We start from the raw sequence: 26934 nt of genomic DNA, 5'->3' as shown, positions 1-26934 counted from the left end.
ATCATCCTCTTTCAAATTTCAGCTCCTGCTCTTGCGCACTCCGCTTCTGGTTTGTGTAATGTCTAGCAATGAGCGGATCCCTCTCCACCGCTCACTGCCCATGACACAAGCCAGGAGCAGAGTGCACAAGCAAGAAGTCAGCAGGAGGAAAAGGGAGCTACCAGAGACCATTGGCCATGGCTATCGGTGACTCAGCTGAAGATGGGAGTCCGGTGTTCACAGGATCCCAGCTACTTTTTAAACCATCATTTTATGGGACTATAAGTAATGGATTTTTTACAATAAAAACAACTTTGTTACCTTTCATTAGGTTTAAAGGTGAAAACCTGATGACATGTTTCCTTTACATTGTAGACAGGTTTCTCTTTATCCCATTCCCCCACTGCACATTAGACTTAGGGCTCAAGCTGATTTTAGGATTGGATGTGGTAGGTTGTGTGGTTACAAGTCAGCACATACAGCTTTGCACCAGCACAATATTCCATCGGGCATATCCCGTGAACAGTCTGGAATGTTTTCCTTGTAACTTTCTGCTCTATTCTTTTGTTTTGTTTTCAGCCAGAGGAAATCTTACCAACTCATTAGAGATTGTATTGAAGTCCAGGGATATTAACCCTGCAAATCCTACTTAGACCATCACGAGCTGACAGTGTCTTACACTCCAGACAGGTTTGGCAGTAAAAGTCACTCCTATTGAAAGTGATGAAACTCCAGAGCCACAAGAAAAGCCTTGAGCCCTTCTCCACTATTGGTGATTTATTATGTGCGCGCTGTAAAAGAATTACATTTTTTAATATCCTGGTAATGTGCTGCTGATTACATGGGGAGACATGGGAGGTACCACATAGCAAATTTTACAACTCCATCCAACACCCGCTTTGATGTAGTGACAAGAATAACTTTAGCAGAGCTCATTTTGTTTTAACCCAATTACTTGACAGGCATTGGAGAACTTAATCAGTAAAGAAGGATGGGAAGCATGCACCACAAATGGCTGCTGTGAGAATACTTATTCCTGAACTCGCTGAACATGTGAATCTTGTGGCTCATAATTTTGTTTAAGTGTATTCTCCAGGTTCTAAACTGACAATCTGGGAGACGGAAGAAAGTTCCAAAATTTCGGTCCCTGTGAAACTATATACATATTTAACACAGAGAGCGCTGCTTCTCCTGACACATAAATCATCAGTAATCAGACCATGGTCCCTTTTCTGGACACATCAGGAGGAAAGTGAAGATTATATTACTTAAGAAAATACAACACACTTCATGTGCTATTTAGCCAGCAGGATACATGTTCCTTAATGGATTTCTACAGTTTCCTAGACTCTTTCAACTTGGCATGATTTAGTTGTTAGTATATTTTCACCTCCTGCTGGTTGAAATACAAACCAGCAGAGACTAATAGTTACTGTGCTCGAGTGGTCATTTAATATTTACCCTCTAACAAAAATAACTCTTCACAGGATTGGATGCATCTTGGGATAGCTAACACTCCTCATATTATTCTACCCGATGATGCTATTCTGATGAGTTATCTCCTTGCTTTGGAATAAGCACATTCAAGAAAAAGTCAAAGTATATAGTTACTTTATCTTACAGAAACTTTTTTTTGTTTTTGTTTTGTTTTTTATACAATCCTTTTTATTCCTCTAAATATTACCTCTCCAGTAGTAGTAAAACTAGTGGTGATTTGTTTCCTATATGCAAAATTACGCTACTTTTTAATAAATTTTGCCATTTTGTTGATGTATAGCAGACGTCCCCAATGTTTGCTACATCAACTTTGGTGATGGTCAGAAGCCAAATTATACTTTAAAATATAGGACAGACATATTAGGATCACTTCACATCTGTGCCGACGATTGTCGCCAGCCACTATCCCAGCTTTCAGACTCATGCATTGCCAAATTCTTAAAAATGGCAAACAAGGTTTTAGAACCTAATAAATCCCATGGACATTATTGATGATTATTGCATGTGACACATGACTCGGTCTCGTGATTTACGTCAACACCGGAAATCATGTCACAAATATGAACTGAATGCTAACTGTGAGGACAAGAGAAATCGTTGGCTTTGCAAACATTTTCTGGTACATGGTAAGTGTTCACCATGTGGCTCCTCAGCATCAGTGTCCCATAGATAAAGATTCCAGACAGTCTACCAAAAGTCTGGCATCTACACCAGATGAGCAATTACATATTGGCATGGCAGTAAACATCTTAGCAATACATACTAGTTCTAATTGACAGATATAGAACCTAATCAGCATGAAAACTGCTACCGTATGTATAGACAAAGGGGTATACACACCTATAGAGGAATCACTGGAATGACACTGTCATTTAAGAATTGAATTAGAACTCTGTGGTAATGGCCCAAAATTCTTGTTTATTATAAATGTGTTTCAGGTACGACAGCCCTTCATCTTGGGATATTTCATTTGATGAAGAGCTGTTGTGCCAAAAACATGTTTGAAATAAACAAGAATTTGGGCCTAAATTGACAGTACCGTTCCAGTAATTTTCCTTCAGGTGCATTTCTTCACCAGCCTGGTACCCTACTGTGGAGCCGGTGCACTGTGGGTTATCTTTCACGGCTATTACTAGATTTTGTACAAAACTTACTTAAGGTGAGCGTGATTTGGGGGCACATAGTTTCTTTACCGTATTTGTAACCGTATGTATAGGTTACCGGTCACCGTAATGTACCCATTATTGCTTAATCTGCATACATGTCAGATACCCCAGTCCACATTTCATCAGGGACATTAAGTTTCCATCTGGAAACTCTGTAGTAAAATCACTTATTCACCCATTGAAATCAATAGGAAACTCTAGAGACATTGTGGTTTGCAGAAAAAGGAAGCAACATATCATCCAGAAAATATAGGACTCATCAGTCATAACCTGTTATGTGATACCTCTGGTGAACTAACCTTTTTAGATTTACTCTTAATTCTCTTAAACTATTAATTTCATTTACATAAACATGTAAAAAAAGTTATTTAGTAAAGTTTTAGTAACTAAAATCAAAAATGGCAGCACACCAATAGTTCAGTAGAAAAATATTTCAAGCAATTTGATGGTTGACCAACAAAGGTTCCTGAATAAGAACCGAAACGTTGCCTTTTTGCACTCTGGGTGAATAATGTACCCACTTATCTTTCTATTGAACTATTGGTGTGCTACATATATATTTTCATGAAGTATAATATAGAGAATATTGTATTTCTTTTCATTAAGTTTTATTTCTGGATACAATATGAGGCATTTTATGGCTTTTCTCTTCTTGTGCCAGCACCATTTCTTATTTTATGACTCTGTTATACTGCTCTACTTATTGTTCCTGTTATCGTCTTTTATTACCTACTAACTTACCACAACCCTCGTATATCACTGTCATTGTACATGTTTGTTCATATCCAAATGAATTAAACAGCAGAGTAAGATTCCGTAGACATCAATGAACGTCAAGGTTTAATTGTCTCAGAGCAGAGAGCCTACAATAGAAACAACATGAGTCCTGAGCTACTTGGCAATGAATGATTTTCCGCAGATAATTTCTGAGTCAGACATGCCACAGTAGTAATTATAGGTGAGAAACACTTTCAATGAACTTACTGTTAATGAGAGGTGATGGTATCCTAAGAGCTTGTACAACTCTTATTTCCAGTCATCATTAATGATGAGCTAACACAGCCATTAAAGAGTCTTACAAGGTTAGGACACCTCCAATGGTAAAAAACTATAAAGCAAGGTGACTCCTGCATCAGAATGTAAAATAGAGTCTGCCTCTGATAAACCTCTCTTTCCTGCCTGTAAGACCCTCTATTGGTAGGACCTGTACCTAGATGGTGGCAGTGAGTGCTTGATGACTACCAGTATCTTCCACATAAGAAAACAGCAGTATTAAATTTATGCTGCACAGCGCAGCAGTCTATAACTCCCTGCCTTAGGTGTAAAAGGTGCCAGTTGGCATAGTACTTCTCCACACTTGTTATAACTCTATGCTCTGCCATAGGTGTAAATTATATTGGTGTCACAAGGCCTCTAAGGGGCGCCAGTTTGCATTGCGCTTCTGGTTGCCATTGTGCTTCTCCTAGTTCTTATAACTCCCCCCTCGGCTTATATGTGAATTACATTGTTGTCACATATGCAGTTAAAGGGCGCTGTTTGGCATAGTGCTTCTCCGCACTTGTTATAGCTCTCTGTTCTGCCATTGGTGTAAATTATGTTGGTTTCCCAAGGCCACCTATGTAGTTTAAGGGGTGCCAGTTGGCATTGCGCTTCTCCACGCTTCCCTAAACTGTCAGTATTTTTTTTTAAACAACCAGTCTAGGAGATTGCCCACACCATCCCTTCCGGACTTGCATGAGATGCTTAATGGGTAAATTCACCAAGTTTTTCTAAGAAAGACATTTATAGCATACCCATAGGATATCATGTCAAGCCATACATATATAGTGTCTTACAGAAGTATATAGAATAAATTGCATAAACAAAACCAACCAACGTTGTCTTCAGTATTCACATAAATAAATAAATAATTCTTTATTTATATAGCGCACACAGATTACGCAGCGCTGCACAAAGCTTGTCAAATCGCTCCCTGTCCCCATGGGGCTCACAATCTAAACAACCTACCAGTATGTTTTGGAGTGTGGGAGGAAACCGGAGTACCCGGAGGAAACCCACGCAAACACGGAGAGAACATACAAACTCTTTGTAGATGTTGACCTGGGTGGGATTCGAACCCAGGACTCCAGTGCTGCAAGGCGGAGTGCTACTCACTCAGCCACCGTGCCGCCCTAACGTAGGGTATACATCTTACCGACAATATATACATTGTGGCTTGTATCTCACATACAGATTAGCTATAAGGGGTTGTCCGGAAAGTGGCAGAGGGCATCTTTTATGTAAATGTTGAAAAGTAAATTATACCTCTATTGCGTCCTCTAGTAACTTTGCCCACACCCTGATCCTCACGGGATGGGACATCTCTTTTCATATTTCTTAAGACATAACAATGTAAATCCTTACAGCCACCTGACATAACTGTCTCTACAATTACAATAATTTTAGTCAAAATGTCTTTTTTAAAATGTTCTGCTTTTGTAAATCCTTCTATAACATAACAGGTGGTTTAGTTGCCCGTAATAACTTGTCTTTATGTGCATTCTCTAGGCTGGAAGGAGGCAGAGAACACCTGCTGCCTATTGACTATTACTTCCCACCTCAGAAGACCTGCCTGATCTGTGGAGATGAAGCATCTGGATGCCACTATGGAGCCCTCACGTGTGGCAGCTGCAAGGTTTTCTTCAAGAGAGCAGCAGAAGGTAGAAACACACGGCAGACACACAAAATGTATTTCACTGCATTTCTCTTTCATCAGAAGTAGACAGCATAGATAAAACACAGAGACCTAGAAGAGATGCATTTTATTCCAAATCATTTTCCAACCCGAGATCCCTCCAGGCATGCAGCATATTTTAGCAAAGCAACAGCTTCTGATACAGGGACTGTAAGGAAATATGAGGTAAAGGGGAGACTCTGCTATAAATGTTTGATCAGACACCACTGTTCAGCTTGTTCTCTGGGACCTCAGTGGAGGCAATACCATGTTACCATGTATAAATAAGTAGTATTACAGGGAATAATTGGATGTGCACTATTGCTTCTCTACAAGGTTACTTTAGAGGATACTACTATGCAGTAATTGAGCACTGAGATATTACACAAACCCTTTACCATCCCAATGGCCCACATTTATTAAACCGTTTGCGCCAGTGTTCTGTCTGACTTTGCACCGAAAAGAATGTGCAAACTGCTTGCACATGTATTTATAAAGTGTCTGCACCAGTTTTGTATCGCCGACAAGACAGAAAAACTGTGCACCAAAAGGGGTGTGTTACTGCTTAGTAACAGTTTGCACCACATTTATTACATATGGGCGCCACAATTCTGTAGCATGAACAAAGTGCACCAAAAAAAAAAAAAATGGTGCACACTTCCCCAGCAGTGCAGGGGCGCCAGATTCATGAAGACTGTGCACCAGTTTGATGAACCTGATTCCCTCTGCACTCTGCGTAGGCAACTGCACATAGTACACACTGCACTTTTTTATTGTCACTTTTCAAGAAGAAGCAATATAACATAGCATATCAAGAGTAACAGTCAAGCTACAATTCAGGCTTATTATGACCCACGCAGGGAGTTAAAGTGAGAGTTACAATAGTAGGGCAGCTGTTATAACAAGACAGTTGGCGAGTGGCACAAAACTAAGAGGTGTGCAATATTATAATTAGTGTAAAGATAACAAAACAACAGGGGAAAAATAGCACATCTTAGAAAAGTTCCAATTCATACACATAAAATGGAGGTCATGATATATAATGGGAGAAGAGGGTGAGAGGTCCGTTAAAATTTGGATAAAAGATTCACCACAGCATGGGAACTGGTGGACCATAAACGCCATGTTCATGTGGGTGAATGAACTTTCAAGAAACCAAAAGCTAAGGTTCTCTCGTATCCATAAATGTGGTTTATTTAAGCTATCAGTTTGCACTAGTTTTGATAAATGTAGACCAAATTATTTTAATCAACAGATTAATGCCTTTCACTGTTGTGAATTTACTGGCTCCCAACAATTATTATGTTACCTCATAGGCAATGATAAAATGAATGACAAAAAAAATAAAGGGATCATGGGTAATGTCAACTTGGACCAAGACAGAAGAGCTAGACTTATAGATATGCACAGCATTGTTTACTTGGTAAACTTTCCAGCATTTTGATAAACTTCTCAGGAAAAATTACTTTAAAAATCCTGCTCGTAATAAATCTTTCTGTGTGAGTTCAGGGTGGTAGAGAACACAAGACTGGAAGGAGCAGGAAACTTATGAGGAAGATCAGGGTACAAAAACCTTAAACCTGACAATGGCACCGTGTGGAAGTCCAGAGATTTAAGAAAAGCCATTATTGGCTCCAGAAAATGCAGTGGAACCATGTGCATCAGAAACAAGATGGAAGGCATGCTGGAGACCAACATTTTGAAGGATACCATTCTGGGGACATGTGATAAGAAGAGAAAAAATGCTGGAAACTACCATGTGTTGGGAGAAGAGCCATGCTTAATACTATGACCATTTGTATAACAGTGACCTGGCATTGTAAATCCAAAGTAGTTTGAGAAAGTTGTTTCCCAGCCTAAATTTTACAACACAATCATACTAAAGCAGATTCCTTCCGCTCTAGGGCATAGCAGGCTGAAGCAAACAAACGGAAATGCTCAGCTGAGCAGTGACTACAAACACGTTGTCCTTAACTACAAAATGAGTTGGTCTCCCTGATTACTAAGGGGTCACCAAATGTTATGTGTGTTTGCTGGGATGACTAGTATATAGTATCAGGACCATACATTATCAGGCCTCCTACACATGACCATGTTTGGGGACTGTGAGCAAGCCATAGAAACAGTGGCCAATTCATAGTCCCCATTTAGGTCTGTTGTGCATGGTCACAGTGAGGCACGGTGAATGCATCATGTCTCACTGCACCATGAATGTGCTGAGCGGCTATGGCACAAATTTTGGAGTAGGTCCTTTTCCTGCACAGATGGAGATTCAGCGCAGTGAGTGTCCAAAGGGCCTCAAACAACACATCCCATTGTTTATGGCATGTAAAATGCATGTGGTAGTGTGCATAAGGTCTTAGTCCTAGTCTGGGTAGGGCCTACGGTTCTAAGTAAAACATAATCTTTGTCCTTTTCTGCTACTTTCTTTTCTTTCACTGAGCACTCTTTTTGAAAGCCATTTCAATTTTGTACACAGCTAACATAAACTAATCAAATTATTGTCTGTTAAGACATATATGATTAGACACTGGAGGGGATTTATTAATGCACTTGCGCCAGAATTCTGGCGGTATTGTGCCAAAAAACTGTCTAAAATGCCTTGCACCACATTTATCAAGGCATTCTTGGCACTGTTCTGACAGGTCTTAGGGGCATGGCCTTTGGAAAATGGGTGTGGTCTTGTAGGAAAGGGGCATGACTTGCGGGAAGATGTCCTTGCTGAAAGAAGGAAGAAAGGTAGGGGGAAAAGAAGGAAATTTTTCTTTGATGAAGTATATTACAAAATTTACATTTATCATCTGCATGATCAATTTATGCAATTATCAATTTAAGTAAATGCTATCATTTTGTACTATGAATTATAGCAATTATTAAAATGTAATATCATTCTTCCCATGAAGTAAGAATGTAGATATTGTGGTGTATGCCTCCACAGTTTATTCATGTAGAATAAGGATGAGTCCTCTTAAAGGGATGGATGTGGGGAGACTTTTTGTCTGACGTTTTTGTGCACAGCTCATAGAACAGACTCTTTCTGCTCTCACAAGATGTTGGCAGTGGACGCAGTTTGATGAGATGCCCAGTGTATAAACAACGGTTTCATGTAACAAGAGATGCTTGGCACATCCTGCACACATGGTTCAGTATATACCTCTAAAGATAAGGAACATATACCGTAACATTTATTTATTACTTTCTTCTACTTCTAGTTCTGACACGACTTTAAAGCAGTTGTGAAGCTTATCCACTCATTCTACCAAAAAAGATGCCCCAGAATTGTTAGTTAATGAAGAATAGACTTGGTTACTAAATCAGATATATCAATATAGGACTTCTTTAAAGAGTAGATGCTTTTCTAATGACAAATGTCATTATCCATAATAGCTAATTCAAAAACGAATGTTGTACACCATTGGGCTATTGGCCTTGTTTTATACAAGTTATGGGTGATAGACTTCTGGAGATTTGAGGTTAATCCAGGAATCATTGTGATGACATTTGGAATTTTCCTTCTAATATGGATTATGTTTAGGTCCAGAGAAATTCCAATAATAAAACATTCATCTTTCTCTCCTGGAATGTGTTGTGGTCTTCGACCTCTTTGGATAAGTGGATTAGTACTGGTACCTTGCAGCAATGGTCGTGTTTTACATACTTAGTAGTTTATACTGGAGCTTGAAAGTACTTACCAGCGCAAAGTTGGTTTTCAGCCATTCATGAATTTTTTTTACCTCTTTTACTTTTTATGAGATTTTGTTTACCAACTTGCTTATGGTTATTGACCATGATGTCATGGTTGGGAGAACCATAAAATGACAGCATGGTTCTTGGGCACCAGCCACAGTACAGCATGGCATTCTACTTATGTGAAGTCACTGTGTAACTCAAATGCTCTCCAACATCCAATGCAAGCTTGAAAACTTGTCACAGACACAACCGTCCTTTAATGTGCAATAAAATACACCATGGCATATTGCTGTTGGCTGATCATTACCATTGAAGTAAGTATGGCAAGGCTTTAGATCACCCACATCTTCTGGTTTATCCCCCTTCTCTCGTACAAGTTGCTCAGCCAGTTATATTTTCTTAAATGAGACTCTCATACAAATATTTCCTAATTCACAAAGTGAGGATTTACACAGAATTTATGTAATTTTTATAATCTGTAAGATGGATACCGGCCTATAAAAAGTGTCAAAAAATTACCAACACGTGATATAAGAGTAATATGTATTGTAGTTGCTACTCGCTAAAAGTTCATGTTCATTTTCCATAATTATGTGAAAGCCCCACGCTCAGCCTGGCATTTCTAAGGTACTTTAAATGTCAGCCCTTTGTACATTTTCTCGTAAGGACGTTTAATTTCCACACAGAGCATTTTATATTTATTTAAGTCTAGATTGCATTAAGGTATATTTAATGTAAAACAGACACCAGATAAATCTAGCAGATTCCTCAAAGGAAAATCATTTCACTGTAGACGACTATTTATTTCCTTCCTGTAAACAGAGCATTGCTATTTGCTGTGGTCAGCAAGAGGGAAAGCTCAGCGGCCAAGTACTTTTCAATTAGAATAAATATTTAGCATCAGTTATTTGTTAGCAACATCGATCCTGATATTAGTTGAACCATGCATTATTTTTATAGGAAATCTACCATCAAAATGAAGCATGATAAACCAGGGGTACTTACTCATAGATCCAGGCACCTTGACTGTGATAATTTTACCCATGGCCTCCTTCCTTCTAAAATCAAGGTAGAAGGGCTCTGGGGGCATTACCAGAGTCTTTTGAGTGCTGTAGCTTCACAGTATGTTACACTGTGCAGGAGCACAGTGCTGAAGGGGCAGGGAGGAAGAGGAGACCTGCACAGTGAAGCTGTGCCTGTGAAGCTTATTTCCATAATTCTGCTAGTAATTTGGGTCATTAAAATATAGGCTAATATGTGATTAGTTGTTATGTAACATTTTGCTCACCTCAGCAGAAAAATGTTGTAGATATACAATGTAATGAAGGATTCAAATGCTACTGGCCCTTTAATCAATCCTTTGATTTTGACCCTATGAGGCAGACACAGGACAGAAGATGGCTGCTGGTCACATGTCCACATCACTTGTCCTGCACCTGCCTGGTCAGGTCATGTGATCACCACATGTTTGGCTGTAGTCAGTTGCTTTCAGTGCATCTAGTATGGCCAGTGTTGTGGTGAGACCCATCTCAGTGAGGCAATATGCAGTGATGGCAGTTAAACACATCATTACTATGGTAACGTAGCAAGACAGTCTTTTTAGATTGGAACTGTGAAGAGAGCATAAGAAGGAGGAGTTATTGAAAACTGAGAGATCTTGGGATTTGTAGTATCCTGTGGTGGCCATCTTGGAGCTTACTTTAGAAAGCCCATAAAAGTTTGTGAATCATAAAAGTAAACGCTCCATTTTGTCTATGTTTGACATTTTTTGGCATAGTTGTGGTATACATGCTGTTTTGCAACTTTCCATTTCACAAAATGAACATAGGACAGTGCAAAGTCACTTTAAAATAAACCCTGCTTGCGCCAAATGTATCATTTGCTTAGACAAATTGGCACAATACTGAGCTAAATTCATGTTTTGCAATTTGGTGCAAATTTTCGTTTAGGTGGATGTTTTGGAGCAAAATGATTCCAGTCACCTCATGACATAGAAATAGGAAACAAACCACTAGCAAATTAATCAAGACCATTTTCTCCTTAGAGGGACATGTGGGGCAAACAAAAAAAAAACAATTTTGCAACAAACACAAAAAAGCCCCCAATATTATGAGACACACCAAAAAAAAAACAAATATAACAACACAAGTAGACTCACTTGACGAATTCAGATAAAACAAAAATGTAAGCTAACCAAGTCAAAAACAAATTGTAATTATGAATTCCCCCCATTGAGATTTGGTTTATTTATAGCATTATTGGTTTATGTATCAGATGTTCATATTCCCGGAAACCCCTCTAAAGTTTTTAATGCATCCTATGAAAAGCAGTTTGGCAGGTATACAATACTTGCCACCATCACAGATCTGGTTGATAAAAGCACCCAAAGATCAGCTGTTTATAGTAGGAAACACATAGCTCCGTTTTCTGAGTAGTGGTTGAACCAAATCACTACAGCCTAACTCCAATTGAAATTAATGGGAACTTTTATGCAGAAATCTGTTCTGACCAATACATAAAGAACTACAGCAGAGCTTTCTGCTTCATGTTCCATTCTGTTTATAAACAGCTGGTCTTTGGGGATGTTGCTTGTTGAACACCCACCTATCTTATATGGAAGACCTATTCTATTGACAAATGATAGGAACTTGTAGGTCTCAATCAAGACTATTAGCTCAACAGTATCTCAGATCTGCCCTGATGGTTACAAACCAGCAAAATAAAGTGGAAACACATTCATAAATCAAATTTATCTTATATTACCTGGCATCAGAAGGGGTGTGTACTGCTCTACTGGCCCCTTACATCTACAACCCCCATGTCCCATGACTCTTCTTAGCATGTCATGTGACCAAAGTGATGTCTTCAAAGGTCCTTTACCCAGTTACATTTGCAATGTCTACCCCATGTATTTGATCACATGGCTCTATCATGGCACAATCGCAGCATGCCTCCATGGACAGCTACTCCTCCAAATCCCTTTGGGCAAATGAAAAATAGAGATGCAACACAGGTGTTCCCTTTTTTTGATAGGTAACGCCATCATGTCACACTCAATCAACTGCTTCCCCACCATCATTTCTTTGCCTTCCAGTTTTTTCGTGGATCTATAAAAACAAATGACTTATGGGCATTTTGTGGACATGCACCTCAGAAACTGTAAAAATACTGAAGACACACTGACAGCAAAAATGGCACATCAAAGAGAGATATAGTTTGCAGCCAGAATGTATATGTGCGGGTAGTCTGAAGGCCAGTGATTAGTTTAAACCTTTTTTCGCCTCTATTGCTGTGGATGTATGAGATATGCCCTGGATTCTAATAGACACAACTTTGGATCCCTGGCACCTAAAATCTCAGTTTTCTTTTTGCTCTGAAAGATATTTACATTTAAAGTTACAATTTTGGGTGCAATTGTTATATTTATATATGACTGTAAGTTTAACAAGCTAATTGCAGCACACACTCACCAGTAGCATCCGCAATCAGTGCTAGGCCGATTGGGGGTGTTAACCTTGTGATCACCACAGACAAAGCTGTCCAGAGTGGTAAAAACTTACACGCCACGATCTTGGCTTCGCACATACATAATCAGCAAAATCTCCATACTGTAGTATGGCAGTATATGGTTGGATCAATTAGACTAAAGTAACAGGGTTAAAGTTCCCGGTCTGCAAAATTGTAAAAAAAAACCTTTCGCTAGAACTGATATAAAATAAACAGTAAAAATCGAAAACATGTTATATTTTGCTGCATCCTAAAATGTTCCATCTATAAAAAAATAATAACGGTTATACCCAGCGTTTAACCTCATAATGAAAATAGCGCCCAAATGTCCAAAACGGCACTTTTTTGCCTTTTTGCAACTTTGTAGAAACAGTGATCGAAAGGTCGTAGAGTCCTCAAAATCGTAGCAAGGAAAACATCAGCTCATCTCACAAAAAGTGGCATGTCACACAGCTCTGTACACTGAAGTATGAAAAAGTTGTTAGCGCCAAAAGATGGCAAAATGGAAAAAAAAATGTAGTACAGAATGTTTTAAATTTTTTTTAAACACAATAAAACGCTCAGTGAAATATTTTTTAACCATAAGCCACACCCATTACCACACCTCTTAGCCCACCCAATAGTATTCACGCACAGTATAATGCCAAGTTTTATGGCTTCTCTACTGCTTCCCCTTTGATTGTGCCCCCCTACTGCACCCCCTCTCACATTTTCTGTCCCTTTGGTGGTGTGGCAGGGAGCCGATGACTCTAGCATCACAACTGCATCAAACGCTATCTGCGTCCAGAGTTGTAACCCAGGACACACCTCTTGCTGCCAGGGATAGAGCTCCAAATCCGGGACTGTCCCTCTGCATCCGGGATGGTTGGGAGGTATATATGTTCCATTCGGATGGATAAATGCATTTTTGGATGTGTACTAAAAGGGAATCTCCTTTTCCTCTGTACACAGAAACACTGTTGCTCAACTCCCTTTACAGGCAGGAAATGTCATTAAATGACTGTGATGGATTCTAGTTCCACAGCTTAAAGGCAAATCTTCATTATTCTTTCTACACAAAATAAATAACTGTATATGCAGGAAACACATGCCTTTTTGGCTGGCTCAAAGCAAAACATTATTCTACCTCAGTTAATTTTATTATTGGAATTTTGGCTGCATAATATGCCACAAAACTGTCACCAATCTAAAGTCAAAGTTCATGGAAGATTAAGACAAACGAATAAGATGAGCACACACAGCCAACACTGTAAAAATGTGTGCTGCTGACTTACATAGAAGCAAAGGACACATTTCTGGATCTAATGTTGAGCAATGCTCCTAGTTCTTTTATTTTACGGTGGGAGATACAAAAGTAAGACCTAGACATATGTTGATAGGAGCATCCAAATTTCTTACTGTTAGAGTTATTGCCAGGGTTTTAACCGGTTCACGACCGCCCGCCGTGTATTCACGGCGGCGGTCACGTTCCGATGCATGGAGAGGGCTCGCGGGCCGAGCCCTCTCCATAGCCGGTAAGTCTCTGCTGCATATTGCAGCAAAGGCTTACCGGTAACACCCGCAATCGGTGCCGGCACCGATCGCGGTTGTTTTCTTGCTGATCGCCGCCAATTTTTGCCATTTTAAAAAAAATTTAAAATTCTATAAAAAGTGATCAAAAGGTCGTACAGTCCTAAAAATAATATCATTGAAAACATCATCGAAAGTCGCAAAAGATGACACCACCCTCAACTCCATACAACGAAGTATGGAAAAGTTATAAGCACAAGAAGACGGCAAAATGAAAAAAAACATTTTTGTTCATGAGGTTTTAATTTTTGTAAATGTATGAAAACATTATAAAACCTATACAAATTTGGTATCCCTGTAATCGTACTGACCCAAATAATAAATTAGATGCGTCATTTGTGGCGTGAAGTGAAAGCCGTAATATCCAAGCCCACAAGAATACGACACAAATGCGTTTTTTCACCATTTTCACTGCATTTGGAATTTTTTCCCGCTTCCTAGTACATGGAATGGAATATTCAATGCGATCACTATGAAGTGCAATTTGTTACACAAAAAACGAGCCGTCACATAGCTTTTTACGTGTAAAAATAAAAAAGTTATAGATTTTTGAAGGTGGGGAGTGAAAAATGGAAATGAAAAAACGGGAAAGGGCCCGGTCCTTAACCGGGTAATAAATGACTTCATAGTTATGAAGTAGTTTTGACCAAGATTACATAATAAAATAATATATACTCAAGTATAAGCCTAGTTTTTCAGCACAAAAAAATGTGCTGAAAACCCAAACTTGGCTTATACTCGAGTAAAAAAATAGGCTTTACCAGGTTTTTTGTGGTAAAATTAGGGGCCTCAGCTTATACTTGGGTCGGCTTACACTCAAGTATATACGGTATATTCCCTATGGAGGGCGACTTTCAATCATAATTGACCTTGTATTCTGTGTACATTTGTAAAGACAGTAAGAGAAAGGTCCCTTATTGAAGAAGATTCTGCATAGAAACTATGTCAGGTGACCACATGCAGATAAGCGACGTTATGGCTAAAATTGCATGCAGATCCAAATCACCAGCAGGAACCTCAATTGTCTGCTGTGGATTCCTTGCTGGGTTTTTCCATCCCCCCAAAAAAATCCATCATGTAAAAATATTCACAATGTATGCATATGGCGTATGAAGGATGATAAGAGATCTATGCAGACTATAAATTATGGATAATAACTCAGCATTTATTTCTATAGCCTCTTCTTTCTACTACACCCCTAGGATTTTAGGCAAGTGCTGTGTATCCTGGATACTTAAAATATAACAAACAATACTATGATGAGGAAGTTGAACTCTTTAGTGTTCCAAAATTCCTTACAGTGCTTGGCCAGCTGCTGTGATTTGTGAGCTGTCAGAGCTCTAGCTTGCAAGTTATTCAAGCTGCATTGGAGACAATGTAGAACATTATAACACAGTGCAATAGAATACAATAAAAGTCAGGGGTTCATACCCTGAAACCCCACTGAGAAAGCGTTTTTTAGCACCCATTTTCAGATTTTGATCATTTTTAAATTAATAAGTAGGAGCCACCATGTTCAGCCTTTTTCCTCTGCAAAGGACAATTTTGTCCTTTGGACAAGCGCTGATCCTAAGGACATTCTTCATGTGACCCTGTTGCATTTCGTTTATTACCAAGGCTGCTACATCTAGGTGTTCTACCAGTACAACAAAGCTAGGGTTAGAAAAATGGGAATCAGATCAAAGAGCAGACACCTTGCAACTAACTCAAGACTAGTACCATTAAGATACCTTTCTATTGGCAAACATACTTTTTATCAGCAGGGATGTGTAGGGATTGGACAAGGACTTAGGTCCCTTTCATGTGTGTGTTCTGTGCGTGTTTCTTATGTGTGGGACTTGCGTTGACCTCTGACTCTTTGGGGCTCATTTACTAAGGGTCGCGCTGCTCACTTTTGTTGGACTTTGCACCTTTTTCAGGGATTACACAGCTTGCACAGATATTTAACAAGTGTTTGTGCTGGGATTTTGGCATACGCGATCTTTTTTTGGTGCAGCTGCACTGGCTTCTACGCAACACAATTTAGGGGGCGTGCTGTTGGACGATCAGACTGATTCGGACTGAGCGCTGGATTTTACTTTCAAATGGTGTCGCAAGCCAATGCACATACACATACATACACATAAAAAGATTGTGAACTCTGTCGCACTTGAGCGGGGAAGCGACACATGCAGGATATCAGGTGCACAATCTCAATTAATTCTTTTAACTCCTGTGGACGGGTAAGTATATGTGCCCCATTGTATCCAATGGTCATTTTCGGATATGCATTTTTTAACACAAGTGAGACTCTCAGCATGTTTACCTTTTGCAAGTCACACGCATGGAAAATGCCCAATAAAAGTCGATGGAGACATCAAAAACGCATTGCATTCTGGAATAAAAACACAGTTGTTTGTGGTGCACAGTTTGCCCCTTAAGTAGCTACTCACGGTATAAGACCGGTCCACACAGTCTTTGAAAAAGTCCACAAAATAGAGAAAAACTTCTCCTGCTGAAAGTATGTCACCATTCAGACTAACACCATCGCACTCTCATTCTCCTCCTTTATTATATTGTAACTGGAAGAAAATATGCCCCGGAAGAAGCCTTGCCGGCGAAACCCTGGGTCGGGCGGATAGAAAGATAGCGTCCCGTTATGTGAATTTGTGATATGCGCATTTTTATTGGATTTTTGTGAGTATAATGAATTGGAATAAATTTTAACCTTGTTGGAACGTACCACACCATCTGCCTGCATATTTTCTTCCAGTTACAATATAATAAAGGAGGAGAATGAGAGTGCGATGGTGCTAGTCTGAATGGTGACATACTTTCAGCAGGAGAAATTGAAGATTGGTGCTGTTCATCGAAGTTTTAGAATCCTTGGAGCTCCGGTCATAGTGAAAATATTTTTCTCTATTTTGTGGGCATTCTGGAATACATGCAAGTGCAATGAAAGCACAAGGGCCGAATTTATTATAGTGTTTGCGCCAGTTTTCTGCCTGACTCTGCACTGAAAAGAATGTGTAATCTGTTTGCACATGTATTTATAAAGTGTCTGCACCAGTTTTGTGTTGCGGCTGCACAGTGTCCGACAAGAAAAAATGTGCACCAAAAGGGACGTGTGTTACTGCTGAGTCAGAGTTTGCACAATTTGCACATTTATTACTGATGTGCACCACAATTCTTCAGCATGAACAAGGAGCACTAAAAGAATGGTGCACACTTCCCGGGAAGCGCAGGGGCCGCCAGATTAATGAAGACCGGGCACCAGTTTCGATGGATCTGCTGCAACCTGCACACTCCACAGGCAAAATGCACATAGTTTTGATAAATAAGGGTTTACTGATCCATTGCAATAGATAACATAGACCACATACATCCGTGGATTTTTTCACATCTGTTGCATAAAAAATGCAGTAACAACTGATATGTGAAAAATGTGAATTCACATAGAAAACTGATACACTGAACATACTCTGACTGAAAACTGATGAAAATCTGAAGGGAAAGGTCAGTTTTTCACCGACCAAACTCTGAGGAAACTCTGATCACATTCTGCAGCATTTGTGTGAAAGGGTCCTAAGAGATCATGGGGGTCAATTATTATGGCCTTTCAAACGGAAAACTGTGGGATGTTTTTTTCCCCTTTCTGCGCCTCTTGCACCTTAATTTATGAAATGTTGGTGCCACAAAATTGGTGTTTTCCGTCACTCTCGACTTGTTCTATTTTTTGTCGCAAAATTGTTGTCACTTTTCCATAATAAGATAAAAGTATTAAAATGTCTGGGTATATTAAATTACAGAAACTATGCAGGTATTATTTTGTTCTGAATTTAGGAAACATTGCATCTTTGTTCTAAAGAAAATTTGGAGAGGGTTCTTGGCACATTTGGAAAATTTGTGGTAAAATCTTCTTCACCCACATACAGATTTATGAGAAATAATATCATAATAAGTTCCCTTGAATTCTTGTATTGTGATGTAGATTATGGAGAGACACAAGCCAAAATTTACCTAATTCTGTTTCCTTATGTAGAAATATAAGAAAAAACAAAAACTAATTTATTTCATATAGCTGTCATTAGGGGTAATTTATCATTTTTTTTTTGGTCTATGTTTGGGGTTGTTTTGGAGCAATGATTATAATTAGAGATGAGCGAGCACTAAAATGCTCGGGTGCTCGTTATTCGATACGAGCTTTTCCCGATGCTCGGGTGCTCGTATCGAATAACAAACCCCATTAAAGTCAATGGGAGACCCGAGCATTTTTTTAGTAAAAGAGAACATTAAAAGAACAGTGCATAATAAAATATCCCAGATGTTTACTGATGTTTTACTTGTAAGAAAAAATTGAAATAACACTATTCTTCACTTTCCAGGTGTTCGCGTGTGTCTCCCGCTAAGTTAGGAGATGTTCAGAACATCTGGAATGTGAAGAATAGTGTTCTTTCAATGTGTTCTGCACTTAAATTGTCCTGTGTTCACCGTTTTTAATGTTTTAATTCTATTCTTCACTTTGCAGATGTTAGCGCGTGTCTTCCGATACTGTCGGAGATGTGCGCGCACATCAGCAATGTGAAGAATAGTGTTATTTAAATGTGTTCTGCACTTAAATGTTCGTGTTTTCACTGTTTTTAATGTTTTAATTCTATTCTTCACATTGCAGGTGTGCGCGCGTGTCTCCCGATAGGTTCGGAGATACGCGCGCACAGCCGCAAAGTGAAGAATAGTGTTATTTAAATGTGTTCTGCCCTTAAATGTTCATGTTTTCACTGTTTTTAATGTTTTAATTCTATTCTTCACATTGCAGGTGTGCGCGCGTGTCTCCCGATAGGTTCGGAGATACGCGCGCACAGCTGCAAAGTGAAGAATAGTGTTCTTTCAATGTGTTCTGCACTTAAATGTTCGTGTTTTCACTGTTTTTAATGTTTTAATTCTATTCTTCACTTTGCAGATGTTAGCGTGTCTCCCGATAGGTTCGGAGATACGCGCGCACAGCTGCAAAGTGAAGAATAGTGTTATTTAAATGTGTTCTGCCCTTAAATGTTCGCGTTTTCACTGTTTTTAATGTTTTAATTCTATTCTTCACATTGCAGGTGTGCGCGCGTGTCTCCCGATAGGTTCGGAGATACGCGCGCACAGCTGCAAAGTGAAGAATAGAATTAAAACATTAAAAACAGTGAAAACACGAACATTTAAGTGCAGGACACATTGAAAGAACACTATTCTTCACATTCCAGATGTTCCGAACATCTCCTAACTTAGCGGGAGACACGCGCGAACACCTGGAAAGTGAAGAATAGTGTTATTTCAATGTGTTCTTACAAGCAAAACATCAGTAAACATCTGGGTTATTTTATTATGTAATAAAAATACTGTTCTTCACTTAATTTAATGCTCGATCTCGAGCCGGCGAGATACTCGTCCGAGTAACGAGCCGGTCCGAGTATGCTAATACTCGACCGAGCAGTATACTCGGACGAGTATACTCGCTCATCTCTAATTATAATCTTTATTTATAATGCACAATCATATTCCAGAAAGCATTACAATAGTCGTACAGTGTTGGGATAAATGCTGTTTTGCGACTTTCCATTGCACCAAATTACGTAGAACAGTGCTTAGTCACTTAGACAAAGAACCTGCTTGCTCCAATTATATTATTTGCCAAGACCAGTTTTCACAATAGGACTGAATTCATATGTCAGTGCTGGCGAACCTATGGCACGGGTGCCAGAAGTGGCACACGGAGCCCTCTCTGTGGGCACCCTGGCCATCACCCAGCACAAAGGTCACCATTTAGGACTCAATACCTTCTCCTACAGTCACAGGCAGCCCACTACGTGCCACGTCCTGCGCTATTTTAAAGGAAACCTACCACATGAAATTTAACTTGTAAGCTTCAAATACCGAGCACCAGCTCAGTGTGAGCTGGTGCCAGAGGATATTTTCGTTATTCTCCTAAACCGCTGTATTGCGGTTTAAACACTTTAGTAATCTTTGTATGTGAAGCCGCTTCACTTCACCATGGTAAGCGCTCAGCACATGGTGCGCCGAGCGTGTACCACGGTGCGGTGAAGCGGCTTCACCGCTCGGTATTTGAAGCTTACAAGTTGAATTTCACGTGGTAGGTTTCCTTTAAAGTGACTAGAAGTGCAGGAGGAGCAAGGAGGTGCTGACAGAGCTGGATTATCATTGTAAACCCTTGTCTGGATCTGATATTCATCCTGTTAAGGGACCTTAGACGGAAACTACAATAATAATCCAAATTTCTCCTTCTTTCTTACTTTAGTTACTTTAAATTGGCATTTAGCACTTTGTGATAAATATGTGGCTTTTGCTTGTAGTTTCGGCACTCAGTCCCTAAAAGGTTCACCATCACTGCTCTATGTTCTCGGATGTTTGATGATATTTTTTACGCGACTTTCGCAAACATCCCCCGCAGCATAAGACACTGCCAGCAGTTACCAAGGGCCAAAGCCACTTTAATGACTCTGACACTACTAACTATTTCATACAAATATATACAAATGTTCAAGTTTGACATTTTAAGCAAAAATAGAAGAAATCAACACCATGCTCACAAGAACTTAGATATGGACCACATGGTGGGATTTTTAATTGTAATAAATTCCCCTACTTTCATCTACATTTAGTGGGCTGCATAATTATGTTTATGTTTCTTTTGTCTGGAGGATTTACTGGTTAGTCCCCTGCCATAGACAACTTTTTTCCTTTACTTCTACAGATTTTATAATTTAAACTTTAAGACATGTGATGAATAAACAAAAGATCAGTTCTTCGATATTAAATTTCACCCCTTTCCAGTTCTGCCACTCCAGGGCTCCCTGCCAGTCTTTATTCCCTCGGCTCCAGTGATGACACTATCCTTATCATATTATCCTGCAGAAACAAAGCCATGGAACTGATTTTAAGATACGGTAATTTCTTCAACTAATCTGCCACGTGTGAAGAGTCTGGCTTGTTATTACAGTGGCTCTTCTGATGTATAATAATAATTGGATGGACACACTGTTAGATGTTATTCTTTACCATTTTGTCTGGTATCTGCTGGCTTAAAATAACTTCAAAGTACGATTTCACACCTTGAGCAGGGTATTTGGCTAATAATAATATTTTAAATGTCAGTTATATCATGGGCCATCCCAGACAGATTCATCTCAGTCGATTCTTTTTTCTTTATTTAAAGTTTTATTTAGATTTTTCAACATACAAACAAGTTAAAAAAACATGGGTTCAAACTCCAGCACCCTGGAAGAAAGATAATACTTTAGTGTACATCAGGCAGTGGGAAAGAGGGCAGGCTTAAACCTCCACCACCCTAGTGCATGAGCTCACCCAAATCCTAAGACTCATCCTCTTGAAATGGTTGACCACGTCAAGATAATGAGTGGAGGACACAAATGAGGAACAATGAAACCATGTTTTCTGAAAGCTAGATGCTCTCTCAGGAGTCACATTCAGGACACTCTCCATCCTGTAAAGTTCATTAACTTGTCTATCTGCGTTGCTTCTAAAAGTCTGAGGAGATATTTGGAGATATCATTGAGAGCATATTAAGTGGCTGATGTTCAGCCTCAAAAAATACCGGAGGTCTGTACTGGTCTGATGGCACTGGAACCACATTCCTACAACCTCTCATTGAGAAGTTAGAATTAATCTGAGGTTCTGGAGCTGACGCAGGTAGGAGGTGTTCTTGCATCCGCCTAGAGTCAGGTGGGTGTCTACACCACCTTTGAAAGCAAAAGAGCCCTGTGGTCATTGTTCTTTCCTGGGGAAATATTGCACAACATCCAACATCAAAGCAGGAGGAACCTGAAACTTAATGGCCATCCATTCTTTAGGGGTGCATCACACTGTAATTAATGTTCATTGATTGATGATACTTACTGAACTTCACTTGTAACCTGTGCTCTGTCTACTGTACATATAGTTCCTTGTCTTGGATATATATATATACACTAACTGGGATACATTCTGGCATGATATAATCCAGCTACGGACCAAGCATATATCTAACAAGAACTGGTGAAGGGAACTACTGGATTGATAGGGCTCTGTTTCGTAAAAGGATACTCTTAGCCGTTCAGGGCTTTGCAGAGTTTTGTGCCATACCAGAGGTTGCTTGGACAACTGTATCTTACTTCCTGTGCCTCCTAGAACCCTTGTGGTCTGGGGGTGTGTGGAAAAACAATAGCTAGTTAATAGCTAAATTATCTGAGTACCACTTCTCTTCTGTGCACACAACATTCTCCTCAGCAAAAGTGAGTCTAGCCTTTTTCATTCTCTGTACTAGTGAGATGTTTGGTCACTACAGAGTGGTCTTTCAGTTCACATGCTCATAAACGTTTAGAAACTGTATGAAGAGACAGGTCATTATCTTGCTCAGTGCTGAACTGGCAAGCAATTTCATCTGCAGTGTTGAAATTATTATCTATGGAGATTCTTTGCATTATCCTGTCCTCTCTTGCATTTGTCTTTCAAGGGAGACCAGCGTTCTTGGGGGACTTGAATGAGTTTGTAATATGTTCTAGAAATCAAAGACTTGGAATGACCAAATTCGCTTGCTGTGGCTGATATAGTCACCCCTTTGGCCTTCATTTGCTGGAGTGTTCCAGTCCCTTTGGAACAGCACACCATTTTTGCAGAGTCTGTGTTAGTCTGGGTTTGTCTTATAATTAAGGAAATTAGCACAAGTTTAACACCAATAGCTTGCAGGTATCTGAACGTGTTCTCTATTTTTGATTTTCTTTTACAGTTATCTCTGCTTAAATATTGCTATTTTACTTGTGTTAGGATACATTCACATAGGACTACACAATGGGGGTCACTTATCTTTAGGCTATATTCACACTGCCGTTGCCCGCCCGTACCGTACCGTAGCGGGCAACGGCAGTGTACGGGGAGAGGAGGAGGAGGTGAGCGCAGCTCACCCCCGCCCCTCTCCATAGCAACCTATGGCGTACGGCCCCGTATTACGGGAAAAGATAGGACAGGTCCTATCTTTTTCCCGGGTACGGAACGGTACGGTGCCGCACGTGTGCTGCACCGTACCGCTCCCGTAGGGTGCCGTGCGCCCATAGGAGTGTATGGGGGACGTATATCGGCCGTATATACGTCGGCCGTATATACGTCCCCCATACGTTCGTGTGAATATAGCCTTAATCAGGATATTTATGCATGTATTTTTTGTTTTTTTTCTGGGTTTTGGACTTGTTTGGTTTATCTTAGAGGTTCATACATCAGGCAGCTGAGTCTCTGAGGTTTTTGTTACTTCTTATTAACAACTTGCACAAAAGTCTCAAATTTCTATAACTTCTTCTAAAGTTTTTCCTACACCTGGTCAGGTCTGCAGTTTATAAGCAACTTTTTGACCATGACTTTTTCATACGTTCACATCTGGATTTTAAAGATATATCAGGTACCACATTGAAAAATTCTTGTGTGGCTCACCTTGATAGGCCAGGGGCAAAAGTCTGAAATTTAGGCGCAAATACAGCCTCTCCCATATTTAAGGACATCCGACTTACAGATGACCCCTAGTTACAGACAGTCCTCTCGGCTCACTGTGACCTCTGTTGAAGCTCTCTGGATGCTATTACTTTAGTCCCACACTGTAATGATCAGCTGTAAGGTGTCTGTAATGAGGCTTTATTGATAATCCTTGGTACAGTAAAAGAAATTTAAAATCCAATTGTCACTGGGACAAAAAAAAATTGTCTGGAGCTACAATTATAAAATAAAAGTTCTGACTTACATACATACAAATTCAACTTAAGTACTAACCCAAAGAACCTATCTTGTACTTAACCCAGGGACTTTCTGTATATCAAATGTGCCCAAAAAGTCGGCAAAATAAGAGAAAAAAATAGATAAATTATCTCCAATATCCTTGACATTTAGGAAATTGTGTGTTCTGTAGCTTTGATCTCCAGTGTAAAAGGACATCATTGTCACTGCAAAAAAGGCTGCTTGTAGCTACGTACAGATATTTTAATAGCCCTTCTTGATAAGTATAGGTGTTGGACATATTCCCCTGTATCTACTTACAGTGGGATTTATTTTGTTCTACCCTTTTCCCCTGAAAGTGGGTGGTGTAAGGAACATCGTCAGTAGTGATTGGCTGCTGCAAATGTTTAGGGTGTTTCCCCCAGTGATGTATTTGTCTTTATATGGATAATCATATTGATTAATATAATTACTTATAACACACACACACACACACACATATATATACAATGTGCATAGTGTTTTTGACAATTGTAAACAGAAGTTGTACAAAAACTGGGGTCTAATAACTTCATACCGAGTTACAATTAATACCCAGTTTTACAACAGGAGGTATCCCTTTAATTGTCAGGGATACAAGCAGATTTGCGACACATAAAGTAAGTATTATGTTCCTGTGCTCAGTTAAGGACTATTTAACTATTTATAAACTAGAACTGACCCGCAGTACTGTGATCACTTTCAGATCATATCTCTCCTGGAGGACATAAATAAATGAAAGTCTTTTCAAAGAAGGACTTATAAGATGGTACATGATCTACATGTATCACTAACTTTGTATTATGGGCAGCAAGAAGCGATTTGAAAGTGTAATATACTAAACGTGAATATTTCATGAAAGGAAAGCGGTAAGCTAGGATTCTAGGATCCAAAACAGTTGAGCAATATTTGCTATTGTCCCTGTGTAAAATCAGACCTTAAGATGTCGACTTTACGACATTTTATGTTCCAAGTTGTGTGTTAACTGGTTGGTTTTTCTCTGATGTCCTATTGAGAAGCTGAATTGTGGATAAAAAAACACTGACCCTAAAAATGTCACAAACAAAAATAATGTATGTGTAGATTTTTTAAGATATTTTTTTGTAAGACTTTAAAGTAGAAGCTACATGCTAGTAGTTTGGACACACAGCGGTGACAAATGTCAATGGAAATGCTAATAAAGAAACCGCCAGAGCGCTGCCATTTTATCAGCGGCTATTGAAGCATCGCATATATAAAGATGTTTGTATAACTGCAGCATTAGCGATGCCAGATTGATCCAGAAGCTAATAATTCTCTTAATAACATAAATTGGGGTGATTTACCCCTTAATGAGAACCAGTCAGATAGAAAAATATTGCATCTATCGCATGTAGGCGACAGGTAGAAGAGCAGAAGGGGCTGACTGAACAGAAATGGGAAAGATTCAATTATAACCTCACACATTCCTAGCTTTTCTCTTACGTTGAGAAGGCAAAGTGATGGTATTATGAGGAACTGCTTTATGGAAATCATTGAGGTAAGGCTGTTACTGATAGGCCCTCCTACTTGACTTCATAGCATTCTGTAGTGGTGGTTCATGTAGGGGACTGCTCCTTTGGTGAGTCAACTTCATAAGTTAACGCATCAAAAGTTATATTAGTCACATTTCTCACAATTTTTATATAAATTGCTCAGCTTCTCCTGCTCTATAATATGTTATCTGAATAGAAAACTATCTTTCATTTGCTCTTCTTCTCCTGCTTTATAACATGCTACCTAAAGAGAGGAAACTATGTAGAATATTTACATCTTTCCCTGCTCTATAACATCCTGCCTTCAAATAGGAAACTTTACACAATTGGCCCAGCTCCTCTTGCTCTATATCTTGCTCTATGTACAATCTTCTGAGCTTCTCCTGCTCTCTCAAATTCTGCCTACAATTAGGACATACAGTGGTGGCCAAAAGTACTGCAATTCTGTCAGATAATATTAATTTTCTTCCAGAAAATGATTCCAATCACAAATTTTATTTGGTATCAATATATTCATTTTTTTTTTTGCTTGCAATGACAGCCTAATCAAATTTGGGGATTCCTCCAGCTCACCTCGATCTGCGGACATGTATCCCTTGCAGCACGGATCCAAACTTGGCTGCAGCAAGTACATCGACATAAAGTCATAAGTAACTCATGTCATGAGTAAGAGCACGGTTGTGCTAGAAACGCGTTGACTTGCTGTAATTCCTGTATACCTGTCCATATGCTGTGGGTTGCCATGCAATAAGAAATTACCCTTTGAAAGAAAAGCTGGATCCATGAAGTGTTTTAATGTCAGCCTAATACTTGGTAGCACAACCTTTAGACAAAATAACCACGAACAACCGCTTCCGGTAACCATCAATGAGTTTCAATGCTCTTCTGGAATTTTAGACCCTTCTTCTTTGGCAAACTGCTCCAGGTCCCTGAGATTTGAAGGCACCTTCTCCAAACTGCAATTGTGAGATCTCTTCACAGGTGTTCTATGGGATTCAGGACTGGACTCATTGCTGGCCACTTTAGAAGTCTCCAGTGGTTTCTCTCAAACCAATTTCTAGTGCTTTTTGAAGTGTGTTTTGGGACATTGTCCTGCTGGAAGACCCATGACCTCTGAGGGAGACCCAGCTTTCTCACCCTGGGCCCTACATTATGCTGCAAAATTTGTTGGTAGTCTTCAGATTTCATGATCCTATGCAGACAGTCAAGCAGTGCAGTGCCAGAGCCAGCAAAGCAACCCCAAAACATCAAGGAACCTCCACCATGTTTGACTGTAGCGACCATGTTTTTTCCTTTGAAGGCCTCTTTTTTTCCTGTAAACTCTATGTTGATGCCTTTTCCCAAAAAGCTCTACTTTTGTCTCATCTGACCAGAGAACAATCTCCCAAAACGTTTTAGGCTTTCTCAGATAAGTTTTGGCAAACTCCAGCCTGGCTTTCTTATGTTTCTGCGTGGGGTCTTACCCTACCATACCCTACCCACCATACCGTCCGTTTTCATTCAGACGCTGATGGATAGTATGGGT

At 39.5% G+C, this 26934-nt stretch overlaps 1 protein-coding gene across 1 annotated transcript in view; it reads left to right on the top strand.

Moving 5' to 3' along the window:
• Positions 1-26934, top strand: part of AR (androgen receptor) — a 221469-nt gene that overhangs the window by 126435 nt on the left and 68100 nt on the right. The window contains exon 2 of the mRNA XM_072124472.1: positions 5190-5341. Coding sequence (XP_071980573.1) covers positions 5190-5341 — 152 coding nt within the window. The remainder of the gene's footprint in view (positions 1-5189; positions 5342-26934) is intronic.

This window comes from Engystomops pustulosus, chromosome 9, assembly GCF_040894005.1.
Source record: "Engystomops pustulosus chromosome 9, aEngPut4.maternal, whole genome shotgun sequence".
Taxonomy (NCBI): Eukaryota; Metazoa; Chordata; class Amphibia; order Anura; family Leptodactylidae; genus Engystomops; species Engystomops pustulosus.
The sequence above is the reverse complement of the archived record's forward strand: the minus strand, read 5'-3'. Positions and strand labels throughout refer to the sequence as shown.